Source organism: Puma concolor, chromosome E1, assembly GCF_028749965.1.
Source record: "Puma concolor isolate L17-30 chromosome E1, mPumCon1.1.hap2, whole genome shotgun sequence".
Classification (NCBI taxonomy): domain Eukaryota; kingdom Metazoa; phylum Chordata; class Mammalia; order Carnivora; family Felidae; genus Puma; species Puma concolor.
The window spans coordinates 57529062-57545939 of NC_141680.1; the positions used below are offsets into that span (position 1 = coordinate 57529062).

Genomic DNA, 16878 nt, shown 5'->3' on the forward strand with positions numbered 1-16878 from the left:
GTTGGCGAAGCAGCCCCCGCTTGAGCATATGTTTCTCTCCAGGATCCCACCCCAGTTGGGCTCCCAAGAGGGGCCTTCCCACTGGGAAACAGGAAGGACAGGACCAGGGGCTAGAGTAGCTCCTTTTTTGCCAATGGAGGTGTCCGACATCCCTCAGTCCGTACAGACCTGGGCGGGAAAGGTCCTCTAGGGTGAACTGAAGCCATATCAGGACCGTGGGGCAGCGGGCAGTGGCAGCCAAGCCCTCTGTACCTTGGGTGAGGAGAGGATACCTTTAAGCCTAGAGCTCTGGTCTGAGCTCCTGGTCACTTCCCAACCTGCCCTAAGGACAGTGCCCCCTTGCTGCCCAGTCACATGTCACCCTCAGGCCAGGCCAGCTCTCGCCATCCATCATGGCTTCCTTGAAGAGCTGGTACCAGGCCCAAGCTTGTGTGTCCAGAGTCCCATGGAACAACTGAGCTGCCTCCCAGAGCAGTCACGGTGCCTTAATGCCCAGCATACCCTGTGTCCCACCCCCACCAGAACAGCCAGGACTCCTTCCCCACCTTCCCCCCTCCCCTCACCCACCACATTGTTGGGGCTGATCTCCCTGCGTGGGGCAGCAAGCATCAATCTTATCTGCAAAAACAAGAGCCCTTGGCTGGGTTGGGTTGGGGGAAGGGCAGGCTTGGGAGGTGAGGGTCACCTCTGTTGTTCCCTTAGCCACCCCGGGGGTCTTCCTGCTCTTTCAACCCATTCCTTCTGGGACCCACAGCTGGCTGGCCTTCTGGAAGCAACCTGGCTATTTTCTATAGGGCCATCACCATGACACCGATCAGGGAGGGGCTGGGCTCATTGGGGCGTCGGCCCCCAGCAGCCCTCCCCTTAGGAGCAACAGGGAGCGGCCCTGGGCCTGCTCCCCAGAGACGGGCACTGGGATTAGGGTATCGACTTTCCTCAGCTTCCCAGGTGGCTGCTGGTGGCACCTATTGAATAACGTGCCCGCAGTCCGCTCCCTGGGCTGCGTGGGTGGAGGTGACTGGGCGGCCACTCGGGGCTGGGCTGGGCTCCCTGGGAGAGAAGAGAGAATGGAGAGGATGGCCACAGGGGCCTGTGACAGGATTTGGGACAGCCTCACAACCTGAGGGTGGGAGAAGACTCCAGGAGAAGAGTCTGGAGGCACTTCTCCTGACGGGGTCTTTTCTGGCAAGCTTGTCTGGTGTTGCTTGGAAGTGAGATTCAGACCCATCCAGCCCCCCAGCCTCCCCCCCCCCCCCCCCCCCCGCCCCAGCCCATTTGCACTGCTCTTTGGCCACCGTTGCCTCTTGTTCCTTCCTCTTGCTTCCTGGTCTCCGCCAGGCTCCTCGCTGAGCAGATTCTGATTTCTGCTTCTGAGCTGTCATCGTTACTGGGAGCCCCACCTGGTACTCTGAACCCTCTTGAGGCCACATTCCCCACGGGAAGTTGCCCGCCACACACCAGGACCAGGATGGCATGGACTTTCCATCTACTCTTTTCCCCAGAAGCAGAACCCAGGTCCTACTTCAGGTCTGGGGGTGCTGGGCCAGCCCTCCCCGCCAGATTCCCAGGGAGGCTGCCCCCGGGGACTCCTCATGCCAGCACCAGCCTCCACCCTGGCTGGGATGGGCTCCTTTGATGGGCTGACTCAGCAGCTGGCAGTGACACCTCCTGGAGACAGCTGGGGGAGGGGTGGACAGAATCAGGCTGGTCTCTCTGGAGGAATTGGAAGCCTCCACCCCTCCTGTGGGAAGGGGACTTGGGAAGGAGGGAGCTAGTTGGGGCCCTTAAAGGTGTCTGAGCGCTTCAGAAAACCACCTGGCGCTTCTCCCTGCTCAGCTACCCCCAGAGGGCAGTGGAGCAGGTCCCAGTGCAGGGGAAAGGGAGCAATGGGGTAACTGAGCCCCATTTCCTCTAATCCTAATAGCTTGGTACTTGACAGAGGGGAGTGGGGTTCAAAGCAGGCCCTCCGGCTTTAATGACAGATCACCAGACACGGCGTCCAGGGAGATACGCAGAGGGATCAGGAAGGGAAGCCTCTAGCACAGAGACCCAGGCCGATTAATCGCCCTGCTGGCCAGGAGCACTCCCGGAGCCACCAGGCTCCCCCAGCTCAGGCTGGAGCTCTGGCCGCAAGAAGCCTTAAGACCTTGAGCACCCGGAAGGAAGGCTGTGGTTTCATCAGCGACCAGCTGCCTCCCTGCAGAGACTGCAGCCACGGTGGGAGGGCGCACCACGGGAGGGCAACCCGTGTTTACGACTGACTCCTGCAGAGGCCCGGGCTCCAACTGGGCCTCCTCCCAGTCTGGACTTGGGTCCTTCAGGACCAGCCCACAAATGGTTTAAGGAACTCGGGGTCCAAGTCAGAGACCTGATTGGAGCTCTGGCTCTTGCACCGTAAAGCCCTATGACATCAGGCAGTGGGCTTAACATGTGGAGTCTCTCGGTTTCTCCGTCTTAAAAATGGGGGTGACCAGCCCCAGCCAGGTTGCTAGGGAAGGCTCTTTGGAGTGAGGTGGGGAGGAGCAAGGATGTCAGGGCTGCCGTGTTCCATTCCCTCCCCCCCCCCTCCCCGCCCCGTCTTGATTCTCCTCCCCACTTTCTCAGGGTGATCGTGAGCTCAGCCTGGCTGTGGAAAGCCGAGCCTGCCTGGTGGCACTGGTCAGACCTGTTCCTGCTCACCTCGGCCTGGGGGAGGGCTGGGCTGTCAGCTTTGTGGAGGGATTAGCTGGAGGGGAGAAGAGCCTCACTAACTCCGGAACAACATCCCCTGGGGACTGGGAGGGCTGTGGGGGTTGGGCGGAGGGGAGAGATGAATGAGGCAGGTGGTGGCAGGGGGCCTCCTGGGACTGTGCCCTGCAGTGAGGAGCCCAGGGGACCTGGAGAGCTTGGGAGAAGGGGATGCTTCACGGCCCCTGGGGAGAGGGTGCCTCCGTGCCCCCAGCCACACACACACTTTTTACGCTCACATCTTTGTCTTTGCTATTGTTCTGGGTTGAGCAGAGCCTGCTGGAAGAGAAGGGCCCAGGGCCTCTGGCCCAGATTAGGGTCCAACCATCACCTCTCCCTCCTAACTTCCTCTCCACAGCCCCCACCAACATCCTGAAACACAGGGAAAGACCTGCCTGGGCAGTTGAAGGAAGGCAAAGTCACCCTTCAGCCACCCCCCTGAGAGTGGAGGGGTGGGGAGCCCCAGATGGTAGCTGCCTCCTGGGGCTGGCAAGTTCGGGCAGGAGGCCTGTAAGCCCTCCTCTCCTTCCCTGCCCTCCCTTGCCAGCTCTACTCCCAGCTTGGGACTGGCGTTTCAGTGCAAACTGGCCCCCACCCTCACCCCCAGAATCTCTCTTCTCTGCTTCAGGGGATTATTCATTAGTGTCCCCAACGCTGAGAAAGTCTACAAGTCCGAGTGCACAGGGATTTGGGAGTTGTAAAGTGTTTCTACCTATGCTAATTATCTCACTTGGCCTCAGAGCAACCCTGGGACCCTGGGAGGCAGGTGGCAAGAAGAATGGCCTATAAATGAGGAACCTAAGGCGCTAAGAAGGAAATAACTTGCCCCAGGTCACATAACTACTAAGTGGGGAAGCTGGCCCCTGGGCCAGTCAGGGTCTCGATTCCCGCCAATGCTCATTGCCTGGTGGCCTGTGGGGGGGATCACCAAGAGCCAGTAGACTGGCTGCTGCAGCCCTGCCCAGCCAGGCCTGGGAGGCGGGGGAGAGGGTCCCCCAAGCCAGGCCTCAGGCTCAGGCTTCTGGTCAAGGTTTCAGTTGCTTGGGCCTTGCACACCCAGATTCCCTCCATCATGTAAATGTGTCTCTAGGCCTGCAGCTTCTGAGCTAAGCTGCTTAAGTTGGACCAAGGATGGTGAAAAACATTTTCAGCAGAGTGTCTGAGTGCTTGAGAGAAACCTGCCTGAGCCCTTTCAGTAGGTCCCCACTCTGGGCTGCAGCCACACAGGGCTCCCTTCAGCCCAGCCCTGATTTCATGGCCCCTTCCCCGTTCAGGCTCCTTGGGGACCAACAGGTTCTTTGGATATCTATGGCTGCCTTTGCCCTCAGCCCTGGTTCTGCTGATGGGGGGTCCCTGTCCTGTCCAGGACCTCTGGCTGTGCTTCTCCCCAGTCTGTGGTCATCTGGCTGCCTGCTTCCTTCCTTTCGGCTGGGCCATTTGGCTTGATGGGGAAAAGCTTTACTATAAACATGCTGACCAGCTTTCAGTAAACACCTGCCCTGCCTCCCCCGCTGCAGAGATCTGGGTACAAAAGGGCCAGGGATCCCCAGTCACCTAGCCAGGCTGAACTTTGAGAGGGGAGGGAGAAAGTAGCAATCAGAATAACACTATTTACCTTAGAATGTCACAAGGGGAGGGACTTAAGCTAATGTGGTCCTGCCTCCCATTAAATAGAAAAGGCGGCTGGCTTGGACAGGCACCTGAGCCGTTTGCTACAATGCCAAATCTCCGCACAGGTCTTCTGGGGCCCAGTCCAGCATTCTCAAATTGTCGAATTGTTCTGTGGGAGCTCAGCAAACTTGCGTTATTCCCCAGTGTTTCTTTGATGGGGGGGGGGGGGGGGTGGCTATCAGGCACAGGGCAGGGAGAGCGGGACCTCCAGTGATGGAGAATGGTCATAGACCCTCCTTTATCCCCACAGCGTGAGCTTCGGCCTCGGCTCTGCACCATGAAGAAGGGTGCCAATGGCTACGGCTTCAACTTGCACAGCGATAAGTCCAAGCCAGGCCAGTTCATCCGGGCAGTGGACCCAGACTCACCTGCCGAGGCCTCGGGGCTCCGGGCTCAGGACCGCATCGTGGAGGTAGTGATTCTCACGCTCTTCCCAGGCCCTTCCTGACTGCATCCCCACAGATAAGCAATTCCTGGGGGAGCCATCACCCTGTCTGCTCCTTGGTTAGTCCATGGGGCCCAGGTAGCCCACAGATGCCAGGTAGATGGAGGGATGGAGGGAGGGAGGGAGGGAGGGAGGGAGGGAGGGAGGGAGGGAGGGAGGCAGGCAGGCAGGAAGCCAGAGAGAGGAGAAGAGTGGTAAGTGGGTCGGCAGGAGGGGAGGGAGGGAGGATGGATGGATGGATGGATGGATGGATGGTTGGGTGGGTGGTGGTGGTGGATGATGGACGGACTTCTTTCCTGCCCCCACCTCCTCTGGGCTCTTTACCAAGAGACAGGCTCAAGATTCACCCACCCATCCATCCCAGTGGATGTATGTGGCCACCTACAGAGTTTCCCACTGCTGGAGGCCTCTGTGCCAGCAGGTGCAGTCAAACACTCTTGTGCAGTGCTCAGGAGGAAAGGAAATGTGAACCTTGTGCCTCGGGCAGGCCCCAGAATCTCAGTCTTAGAACCTTAGAGCTGGAAGATCAGCTCTCCCAAGACTTCTCATTTTACATGTGAGCAAACCACGGCCCAGAGAGGGAAGTCGGACACAAGTACATAGAAACGCTAGGGCCCAACCCAGGCCTCCCCTATCTTTCCTGTCCCAGCTGTGTTTGTTTAGTCTTTTCTCCATATTTTCTTTGGCTTTTCTCATGTGTCCTGCCTCCTCATTTGACTGTCAGGTGGGAGGACCACTTGGCTTACTTTAAGACTCCACAGGCAACTGGGCGGGGGGGGCCTCAGTGTCCCCAGACTGCCACCTGGCCGAGGACAAAGAGGACCATTTGTACCTCGCTCCACCTACCCCTCCGAAACTGTGCCGCTAACCCGTGTCCCCACCCACAGGTGAACGGGGTCTGTATGGAGGGCAAGCAGCACGCAGATGTGGTATCTGCCATCAAGGCTGGTGGGGACGAGACCAAGCTGCTGGTGGTAGACAAGGAAACCGATGAGTTCTTCAAGAAATGCAAAGTGACCCCGTCTCAGGAGCATCTGAACGGTGAGCTGGGTGGGGCAGCCGGAGGCCCCCAAATCAAGGATGTTGGCCAGTGCTCTAGATTTTACTGTGTCCCAGGGGAGGGGTGGGCAGCTTCCTGCCTCAGCTCCCTCCCTCTCCTTCGGGGGGGGCCAAAGGTGGAGATTGGGAAAGGAGCCTGGTGTCAGGAGAGGAAGCGGGGATGGCAGTGGCTTTCTGAGGATGGCATATGACAGGGTGAGGCCGGCATGAGGGACGGCGAGACGGGACAGAGGCACTCATTCCCAGGCCAAAGCAGCAGCACCAGAGGGAAGCCTCAGCCCCCCATCCCCGCACCCCTCGCAGGTTCTCCAGGCAGTGCTGCCGCAAGGGAAGGGTTAACTCCAGCTCCGCTTGGTCAGATCAGAGTCCAGTGACAGGGGCCCAGTGCCTCCCCTCCCTTCTCTCAGGTTGTCTTGGAAACCAGGCTCACTGGCTCTAGAGAGCAGCGGGTCCCTCCTTGGTCCCTGGGCCCCTGCCCTCCCCATCCCCCATATTACACTGCCAAGCCTGGCACCTCCCCCTGCCCAAGTCCAAGCCAAACCAGGCAACCCTGCCGCCCGAGGCCAGTGAGGAGTTAAGCAACCCTCACTCCCTGGTCTGGACTTTCTCCCTGGGAAAATGGCTCCTGGGGGAGTTGGGGAGGGGGGTGTAGGGTAGGTGGGACCTCTTTGGACTTTGCAGCGGGTGGGGCTTCCCTCAGGGTGTCAGGATTTTATTTGTAGGAGGGTGATCTACTCAGAGGTCCTGCCACAGACCCCTGTCCCTAGGTGGAGGGGCCAGGTGGGTCCTGGGGTGGGGGTGGGGGGGCGGTCCTGGAAGCAGGGATGGGTCAGGTGGAAGTCCCCCGCAGACTCTAGGCACGGGCGGTCAGGCACTGCCTCACCCTTGTTTCCCGTGTTCATAGAAACCAGATAGCCCAGGTAGTTCCTTTCTTCAGTGAGGGCAAACTGAGGCCCCAAGAAGCCCCAGCCTTCCTCTTGGCAACACGGTTTGGGGAAGACAGCTGGAATCTGGATTCCACGAGGCTCCTCCAATACCTTCCCCTGCCGCCTCTGGCATCCTTCCCCCACCTACTCCTAAGAAATCAGCCCTCCGACATTCCTTCTTCTTATCTCTCTGGCTGGGTGGGATGGGCCCCAGAACTACTGTGAGCGCAGCCTCGAGCCAGAGAAGCTGCACTGGGAGAGGCCTGGGGGCAGGTCTCCTCCCCAGGTGTCTCTCCTGCGGTCTCCAGGCCGCCCTCCTCCTCCCAGCTGGGTGTAACTGTCCGCAAGAAGAATGCCCCCCTCCCAGCAGCTGCCTCCTGACCACATGAGACAGCCTGGCCCTCGTGGGGAAGGGGCCAGCATGGGGGGAGTGGGAGAGTGAGTGTCTCCGGGTCCCAGCAATCCCCTGCTTGGCCATCGCGGGAAGGCCGTGGGTAGCAACAAGGAGGAAATGATGAGAATCGGGTGTGCCTGCCGTCCAGGCCAGCACGAAAGATGCACGATGACGTTAAACGAAGAGTTCAGAAGAAATCCACCCAGGCTGACCAGTCCCCAGAGGTGGAACGGGGACCCCAGGCTGGTGTCTCTCCTTCTGACCCCTCCTGCCACCACCAGCTTTCCCATGGCAGGGGGAGGGCACACTCAGGACACTGCCCTGAGCCCCCTCATCCCCTTGCCCTCACGTTGGCAAGCACGAGGTGGGATTAGTTTCTCTTTCAGCCAAGGCAGGTTCTAACCCTAACCTGGGGTGTAGTTCCAATTCTAGTGACAGCATCACTACCTAGGAGCCATTTGAAAAATGTCGATTCCTCGGCCCGTTCCAGACCCACTGAATCAGGCCCTAGTGCCAAGGCCCAGGGATCTGCTTCCCAGGTCTTAGGCAGCCAGCCTGGAATTTTATCCCCATCTAGAACATTGGTTTTCCAAATAGCTCATTACCCATCAGTGGTTCATGAGATCAACTTAGCAGAGACCAGCATACTTCTTTGAAAGAAACTGAATCAAAAACATTGGAGAGCATTGACGAAGCAGAAGGGGAAATGTTGTTTCGTGAAACTTCTGTTACACGTGTGTAGTCTCTGTGTGTGTGCTGGGTCACCAGAAAGTCAGACATACTTGTAGAAGGTTGCAGTCAAGATACTTAAACACTGACGTAGGGAACAAGGTCTAATTATGGCCTAAACCCCAAAGCTCTCCCTCCTCTCCAGGCACCACTCTGTCCGCATTCCCCAGAGCTTCTGGACTCACCTCTGCTGTTTTTTCCTTCCCGTAGGTCCCCTGCCCGAGCCCTTTACCAATGGGGAGATCCGGAAGGTAAAGGCAGGCCCTCTAACACTTCCCTGGCTCTCATGCGGGGCTGCAGAAGGGTGGAAGGTGGCATGGTTGGGACAGGGACAGCTGTGTGGCTCAGGTTGAAACCCCCGTTTCCAAGCTGCTCCCTTCTGAGCTCCAAGCTATAGAACTGCCGGTGCACCCCTCAACCCCTGCCTAGCGCCAGGGCAGTCAGGAGAGAGAGAGGCCTGGCCGGGCCCCTCTGCAGCCCGCCATCCTGGTGACAAACCCCGCCTCCAACTCCCCACCGTACAGAAGAGGCCTTTCTTCCCCCCAAGAACAGAGCTTCAGTGTCTGGACGCACGCTGCCTGGGCCCTGCTGCTTCCAGTCTGGGTTGGGAGAACAAAGCCCCTCCTCCCCTCCTCCCTGGGCGGAAGGGAAGAGAAGGCAGTGGAGGCTGGGGAAGAGATGGTGGGGCCTGGTGCCAGCTGAGGCCGCAGAGGAACCCAGGCAGAGGCTGAGCACCAAGTCGGAGCCTTGGCCAAGACCTTCACTCCGAGACAGGCTGACTCAGAGTCAGACCACAGAGCTGGAGCTCTCTGCGGGGTCTACTGAAAGGTCTCCCCTCCCCAAGGGCTCCCCCCCAGGGCCCACCTGCACTTTGTGTCACCCCATCGGTGGGCCTAGAACTCTCATCAGCCTTATTCCTTCAAAGCCCTTCTTGGTTACTTTGGGGTAAAGGTTTCAAGATTCCTAGGGTCAAGTCCAAGTAAACAGGTAGGCCAGAAGGAATTCAGGGAGTATCACACGTGTTCCCGGTGCCAAGCGGAGGCTCTCTGTGCCTTACCCTCCATGAAGCCCCTCCATGGTCATTGGCCCCAAAGGCTAGTCAACCCTGAAGGCTCCTTCGGGAGGGCTGGGGAGGGGGTTCTGTGTGAGCAGTTCCGCTAATCCCACAACGGTCACTCCCACCTGGGTGGTGGAACCAGGCTGCCCTCTGATCCTTAGAGGAATGTAAAACTGTCAATCCCCGAGGGGCCCCGCCAGGCTCAGGCAGTGGGGCTTTGGAGTGGGTGTCAAAGGTTTGAGGGGAGCTTCTCTGACTGGGCACCGATCTCCCCTGGGGGCTCCTCTCTTATTCAGGACTCCCCCACCCCATCCCTTGCCAACCCACACCCCTCCTCTCTGTTTCAGGAGAACAGCCGTGAAGTCCTGGCTGAGGTAGCATCTGAGAGCCCCAGATCAGCCCTGGCAAGATCCACCTCCAGTGATACCAGTGAGGAGGTAGGCTGCCTGGGCGGGCGGGCAGAGGGTGGCACTGAGTTACGGGAAGCCCATTCCCAGGCCATGCTCGTTCCTGGCACGCCAGCCTGCCTTGGAGGTCACATGCTATGCCACGTTCTGTTCTTGTGACCTGGCTTCCCTGGGCACTGCCCCAAGGGAGCCGGCCACCTTGCCGAGGCTGAGGACCGGGACGCCTCGCCAGGCACTGACTCCCGGCCCTCTGCCGCCGCCTCCTCCTCTTTGCAGCTGAATTCCCAAGACAGCCCCAGGAAACAGGACTCCACAGCACCCTCGTCTACCTCTTCCTCCTCTGACCCCATCCTGGACTTCAACATCTCCCTGGCCGTGGCCAAAGAGAGGGCTCACCAGAAACGCAGCAACAAGCGGGCTCCGCAGATGGACTGGAGCAAGAAAAACGAACTCTTCAGCAACTTCTGAGTGTCCTCCTGCGGGCACCAGGGAAAGCTGGTGCGACTGGGCCAGCCCCCCTGCCCCACCCGAGCCAGCTCCCTCTCCCTCCTCCCCACTCACTCCCCTCCCTAATCTACACACAAATCAGCACCAGCGTCCCTCCTCTATCGGTGAATCTGATTTTTCTAGAGAACCGTGCTCTTCCCTTACCTCGGGGAAGGTCAATGTTTCCAACCTGCCCCAGTCAGCAAGCAGACTCTGGCCCGCGTCTCCTGCGTGCTTCAGCCTACCAGGGGCGCCCTCACCACACCCCTGGGACCTCAGTGAAACCCATACCAAGCAAGGACCTGGGGACAGGCAAGAGGTCCTGTTCTTTCACGACCCCAAGTGATGAGTCAAAGGTTAATCAAGGACTGCTGATTACAGCAACGCTGTGGAATGGACAGGGGCCTGTCGTTCTCAGAGCTGCGGCTGGGGCATTTACTTTTGTTCATTTGATTTTTTTTTTTTTTTTTTTTTTTTGAGTGCAGTACCACAGAGTTTAGAGGGATTTTTGTTTCCTTGATTAACATGATTTTCCAGGTTGTTGCATCCAGGATATAGCAGCAACCTTAGCCTTAAACTTTGTTTTTGCTCCTACTACACGCCGCCCCCCCCCCCCCCCACCACCGGGAGCCCCGGGCAACATGGGGAGGGTCTGGCCACCTCCTGCCCAGCCACCCCACTGTAAGGAAACTCCCATCAGAAATTCAACTGGCTTCCAAACCGCCTTGGCCTCTGTGTCTTCCTTTAGAGCCCTGGGTAGCCTCTGGCTGACGGGGTAGGGTACAGCTGGACGGGAAGACAGTCCAGGGCTCTCTGACTCCAGGCCAGGGAACAGAATGTGGGCAGCTATAAATCAGAGGGCCTTGGGCCCTGCAGCTGCCTGAGCTTTGCACAAGTCCTGCCCCAGAGAAACAGTTGTAGAAAGTGGGAGGTAAGATCCACACAGCCAGAAGGCTTTATGCAGTTTTAATTCAAGAGCGCTGAAACTGTGAATCCCAAATGGAGCGGCATTTGGAATAGAAAACTTGGCTTTGATCTTTCCACTCAGCCAGTGGGGTGCAGGATCCCCTGGAGTGGGCTGAGCTGGCACCAGATTTTCTATCTTATCTGGCCGTGGACAGGATTGGAGGGCAGCTCTCCAGGACTAGGGGAAAACAAACCCAGCCCACTGAGTCCCAGGACATGCTCTGTGTCAGGTGCGGTGGAAGGGACTTTCCAAGGGCAAAATGCCCTGCTCCTCCTCAAAAAGATCCAGGGCTCTTACACCTGTGGCACGTGAGGCCACATCCCAGAAGCCTGCCAAAGTGGCCCGCAAGGGCTGACACTGCCAGGCCCAGAGGCTCCTGGGTTGGTGCTTGCAGAGAAGGAAGAGAAGTTGATGCTGCAAGAGACAGCTAATCAAAGGGAGTTAAGAATGAGTCACTATCTGGACGTCTTGGTCTTTAGTTAGGGCTTAGAGTCCCACCAGTGGTAAGAGAAACCATTCCAAACCTTTTCACGGCACCAACGGCCTGGGGTCTGGCTCGCCCCCTCCTAACCTTGCCATTATCCTTTGGCCCATGTCGAGGTCCCTTCAGGTAAGCAAGGCCTGAAGACTGCCCCACAGGGCAGTGGAGGGACCCCTCCCTACCTCACCTGTTGAGTAGGGAAGCCCTGGGGGCCTCTGACTAAGCTGAAGGCCAGAACTCCTACCCCTTCCCTACCACTGAGGGGCCGGACACAGTACAAAGGGGGCTTCCAAATGCAGTCAGATTCTAGTGGGATTCACCAGGATCAAGGGGACTGGGAACTGAGGGCCTCAGCAGTAGTTCTGGCTCTGCCATCAAATGCTCCGACACCTTGAGCAAATCACTGCAATTCACCTGCAGGTTTCCTCCCCTTGGGAATACCCTAGGTACCCTTGAGGGTCTCTTCCGTGACTGTTTTGAAACGTGTCTGGCCTTGATAACCACCGCAGATGACTGGACAGTTAGGAATCCAGGGGCGTTCCCCCAGCCCCCACCCCCTCCCTCTCTGCCTGTTAAAGCACCAGGCAGCCTGGCGGTCCCGAACCTGTGCCTCTGGCGCCTCCTTGTGGCTCTGTCAGGTGCAGCTGCTCCCGGAGGCAGAGAAGTGAGGGGTGGAGAGTAAGAGATCACAGGTACCTTCAGGAAGGTACCGCTGAGTGGCTTCTGCTTCCTCCTGCAGCCCTTGCAACTGAGCAGAGGCTCCAGGCTTCAACAGAGCGGTGCTTCAGCCACAAGCAGCTGCATCCAAAACTCACTCCTGGGTCCAAAGAGAAGCAGCAAGGACAAAGGACACATGCTCACTTTCCAAGCCTCCTGTTTTTCAGGGCCTAGCTCGTTCACTTCCAAACTTCTTGGGGTCACACTTAGCCTACTTCTGCAGGACAAAAGCAGACTGAGCTCCTCCTGCCCTGATCCTACCACGCTGGACTAGACGCTGCAGGCTGGACCTTCTGGTGGCTCACCACTGAGGCCCAAGGAGAAAGCAGGGGAAAGTGCCGTGCAGTACGCTTTACTCCAGGTCAGGGCCTCCACTCCAGGGCACCGCCTCTGCCCTTCCAAGGGAAAGGGGGCGTCCTGGCCATTCACCAGGCCCCCATTCACCTCTGTTCCCACATCCACCCTGCCTCCGGTGGATTCGTGCTGTCCACTCCAGGTCCGAGAGCCCACTCCAGGTTTCTCCTGGCCAGCCCTGGAGCAGTTCATCCACACTGCCAGCCTGAGGGAGGCCAAGGTAAGTCCAGCCCAGAATCTGAAGGGCCCCAAAAGGAGGCTCCCAGGCTAGATGGAGGTAGAAGCACTCTGCCCCAAAGGCCTCAAAGGTTCACCTCCTTTGGACTGCGTGGTCCCACCACCCCCATTCACAGAGGGTGGCTGCCCGCAAGGTCAGTGGTCAACGGGACTCTGACAGCCCATCTCTATAGCACTTCTCTTGCACATGGCTGGTCTGCTCCAGAAGCCACTGCCGCTCATGTTCAGTCACTGTCAGTCTGAGCGTCACCTCTTGAAAGATGCTACTCACAGCCACCTATGTGAACCAGAGAGAGCAGAGCCAGCTAAGTTACAGCTATGAGCTCTAGCACCACTGGGGCTCACCGCCCAGGCCTCACCCTCCCACCAGTGACATCCTTACCTGCTCAAAGTGAAGCTTCCGGAACATCCGGATACTTGGTTCATTTCCTTGCCCAATTTTAGCCTCAAACTTGGTCAGACCTAGCTTGGACACTCCTCCCAGAGAAGATCAAAAGAGAGGGACAAGCCACAGGGTGAAGCCCCCCTCCCACACACACCTCCTGTCCTTCCTGTCCCATTTTGCCTTGGAGGCACCTGTCACCTGCCCCCCCCCCCCCCCACCACCACCCTCAGGCCTGGAGAAGGCCCACTCCCAACATGCCCTCATGTGCCCTCACCCTCACCTGGGCCTGGCCACTTCTCCCAGTGTCTGCTCAGACTTCCTTACCATAAGACATCATCATGAGAACAGCCTCGGTGCCAAAGCCTTTGCCCCTGCAGCTGGGCTCTAAGAAAAACAATGATAGTCACTGATGCTGTGTGCCAGGCTCCACCGCAGGTCCTGGACAGCTAAAACCTCATCTCATCCCTCGCAGCCCTACACAGTACTATTATTACCATTGTGCAAATAATAATACAGACACAGAAATTAAAATGACCTGCACAAGCGCTCACAGCTTAGAGACCCCCAGCAACCTGACCCCAAAGCTGACCCTTTAACCTCAGTGTGCTGCCTCAGGAGGACAGTTTTGGGGAAAGGCCGTGGACCAAGAAGGACAGAAACTAGAGGGGCTCCTCCCACAGCATGGGAAGATGCTCCAGATATGCTCATTTATTTTGGGAGGGTCCCCAGTGCCCAGTCCCCCCCCCCCAGCAAGGATGGGGCATGATGAAGTTGGAAGACCCCCAAACCAAAGGTTAAATTCGCATCTAAGCATAACATGGGAATAAAGGAAACCTCCACGGGTGAGCCACTAGGTGCTGGGCTTACTAACGTGGAACCTTCCATTGAGTTGAGGACCCTCTGCAGCCCCAGCTGGCTTACGGTTCAGCAGATCGAGGGCCAGAAGGGAGGGAAGGCAGGGCCAGGTGGAACAAACCTGCAATCATGACCTCAATCTCCCCCAAGGAGGGGTCCCCTGGATCTGTGAGGAAGAGGTTCACATCTCCCGCCATGCAGCTCTCTTCAGTGGTGCGTGGCTGGGCCTGCCACTTCTCTGCATCCAGCACAATGAATGTGCATTCTGAGGAGGGAGGCAACAGGGTTATCGCCTCCACTCCCCAAAGCAGGGGAGTAACGACAGTCTTCCCACCCAAACCAGAGAGCTGCAGAACATCGCCTCTGTCCGCCAGGAGAAAAAGGGGCCCAGAGCTCCCTTTAGCGGATTACAAAGCCCTAAATTTGCCTCACGCGGGAAAAGACAGTCTCCCCTGAACAGCAGCTGTATTCTCAGGGAGCAGTAACCACAACTGGGTTTGTGCAAGAGATGTGAGGGGCAGGGCCTCAATTTACAGCCAGAGCCCCAAATGCTTTACTCTCTCTCCCAGGCCTGATGCAGTGAGTGGGGAAGAAGACAGAAGCGTCAGCCACGGGGACTGGCTTCAGTGGGCATAAGAGTATGACGGTTTCAGGCACTTTCCGGGTTTTTCATGAAGGGCTTTTCACAAAGTTTCTGTGGCCCTGGAAGGGCTACAGCTGGGAATGAGAAAGGGAGAGAGGGAACCAGGAGACTGCCTCTGGAGCCAGCACAGGGCTTCTGCTTCTCACTGTCTGCATCTTCCCGCCAGCTCTGCTGCATCGAATACTCTTGCTCCAGGGTCAGGGGCTCAGAGGCTGTCAAACGCTGCAGCTCCTCTGATTTCATCCACTCGTGGTACCTGCAGGGACAGGGGGATGACCTTCGGCATGCAGGACTGATTCAGAAGCACGGGCCTGACATTTTATGAGATGAGGAAATTGGTAGAAAAGAGAGGCCCACAAGGCTAACACAGGGCTCATAAAAGACCCAAGGAAAGGGTCACAGTAGTTCCTAAGACAGAGAGCCACCGGCACAAGACCCAGAAGCAGGCTGGTCCTACAAGAGAGCAGCAGGAGGGATCAGTTCTGTCTGTCCAGCTTCCCATCCGGTCTCAGGGGTCAGTGCGGGGGAGCAGTCTGAACTCAAACATTCCTCAAATTCCTGAGTGGAAGTGTATAGCAGGCTGACCTCAGTAAGGAAGGCTGGACAGATCTCCACAAAGGCCGAGCACAGGAACCCCCAAAAAGAAAAACTGCAAATAGAGAATACACCCCCACATCCGCACCATCCCAGTCTACGAGACATCTGTCAATTGCCAATTACCACCCCCCCCCCCCCCACACACACACACGAGTCTGACCCTGTCACTCAGTTCTGGCCTCTTAAAAACAGTAGACATCAGGGGCGCCTGGGTGGCGCAGTCGGTTAAGCGTCCGACTTCAGCCAGGTCACGATCTCGCGGTCCGTGAGTTCGAGCCCCGCGTCAGGCTCTGGTCTGATGGCTCGGAGCCTGGAGCCTGTTTCCGATTCTGTGTCTCCCTCTCTCTCTGCCCCTCCCCCGTTCATGCTCTGTCTCTCTCTGTCCCAAAAATAAATAAACGTTCAAAAAAAAAAAAAGAAAATTAAAAAAACAGTAGACATCAGAACAACCCATCAGCTCAGTTTTATGACAAGCTGACATTAAGTCTTCAAGAACGGAGCATATTCACTGACACCAGAAGAACGTCACTCATTTACAATTGGGCAGTTCCTTCTTTTCTTACACACATTCACTTTAAATAATTCCTTGCTGAAAGTCCAAAAAGGAAGCTGGGAGGATGAAAGGGAAAAGCGGGGGATGAGTAACTTGAAGGGAAGTCGTCCTCCTCTGCTTCAGCATCCACTTTTTTCTGTCATTACTGCTCCAAGCGATGATGCTTCTCCTTCTTAGAGGAAATAGCCTCTGAGGTCGGGGCTAAGGAAGGGAGGCCCTCCTGGCTGCACCTTGGAGAACTGGCTTGCACCCCATGTTAGGTGGACCCTTACCTAGGCACGTGCTCTGAGGTGTAGGGTACCAGCACCACCTTCTTTCCCAGCAGCAAGATGTTCTCATTTAATCTCATGGTAGCGGCCTGCAGGTGGGGAGGGCAAGCACTTCAGGACCTTGTTTCCTCCCACTTAGCGTGGGAGCCCTGAGCCTTCAGTTCACTGAATGTCTCCCGGGGGCTAAGCTGTCAGAAGAACCTTGGTCCTTCTTTCCTTCCAAACACTTCAGAGAACACGACTCTAGACCCCTTGAGAGAAGGGGAAGGGGGCTGGTTAAAGATAATTAAACAATTCTTGAATCGCATCTCAGGGGGTTAAGCCTGAGCTGCCATGTCTGCGTGTCCCACCTCGCCGAACGTGGAAGCCCGGAGCTCAAGTACCGACACTTAACCCCAAAGCTCCCATCACGCGCCCCAGTCCTGACACTCGGTCCCACGATCAACTTTCAGCCCCGCTTTAAGCCTATTTCCAACCCCTTCTCCCAGCGACCACCCCCCCCCCCCCCCCCACCTGACTCGGGCCCTCTCTCCTCCCTACCCACCAAGCCAAGCCTAATTAGGCTCCTTTAGGGTGAGGCTGACTTAAATTCTCACTCCCCTCCCCTTAGTGTGGACCTGTGGGCTACTCTCCTCGATCCCTTCCTTCCCCACCCCCACCCCCCAACACCGGGGTCCCAGAACGGCTCAACACACACCCACTCCCCGCCGAAGAAAGCGTCCCCACCCGAGGGGGCGATCCGCCTCCTGAGACAAGCCCAGCTTCCCCACCGGCCCGCGGCCTCCCAGCCCGCACGCGCGTGGGAGCGCCCCCCCCCCCCCCCCCCCGGTTTCCGCCACGCAGACGGCAGCCGCCCGGGCCCAATCCCGGTCCCGCCTCCGCAAGGCGCCCAATCAGCGCGCTGCGCCCCGCCCAGGGC

At 57.8% G+C, this 16878-nt stretch overlaps 2 protein-coding genes across 4 annotated transcripts in view; one reads left to right on the plus strand and one right to left on the minus strand.

Moving 5' to 3' along the window:
• NHERF1 (NHERF family PDZ scaffold protein 1) overlaps window positions 1–10625 on the plus strand; it is a 17782-nt gene extending 7157 nt beyond the window's left edge. Inside the window, exons 2-6 of the mRNA XM_025927760.2 lie at window positions 4649–4810; window positions 5731–5884; window positions 8162–8202; window positions 9356–9445; window positions 9692–10625. Coding sequence (XP_025783545.1) covers window positions 4649–4810; window positions 5731–5884; window positions 8162–8202; window positions 9356–9445; window positions 9692–9883 — 639 coding nt within the window. The 3' untranslated portion in view covers window positions 9884–10625. The remainder of the gene's footprint in view (window positions 1–4648; window positions 4811–5730; window positions 5885–8161; window positions 8203–9355; window positions 9446–9691) is intronic.
• A 1777-nt stretch (window positions 10626–12402) lies between these two features.
• NAT9 (N-acetyltransferase 9) lies at window positions 12403–16834 on the minus strand. Of its 3 annotated transcripts, none has more exons than XM_086687974.1 (7): window positions 16686–16834; window positions 15963–16048; window positions 14687–14796; window positions 14019–14162; window positions 13367–13426; window positions 13040–13134; window positions 12403–12934 (listed from the first exon to the last, which is right to left on the minus strand). In XM_086687974.1, exons 2-7 carry the CDS (start codon window positions 16037–16039, stop codon window positions 12800–12802), a joined length of 621 nt encoding a protein of 206 aa, XP_086544100.1. In that variant the 5' UTR covers window positions 16040–16048; window positions 16686–16834; the 3' UTR covers window positions 12403–12799. The 3 variants fall into 3 exon arrangements, with proteins under 3 accessions (XP_086544100.1, XP_086544099.1, XP_086544098.1); XM_086687973.1 differs by having other exon boundaries at window positions 13040–13131; window positions 16657–16770; XM_086687972.1 differs by having other exon boundaries at window positions 16657–16770.
• Between the last annotated feature and the right edge of the window lie 44 nt (window positions 16835–16878).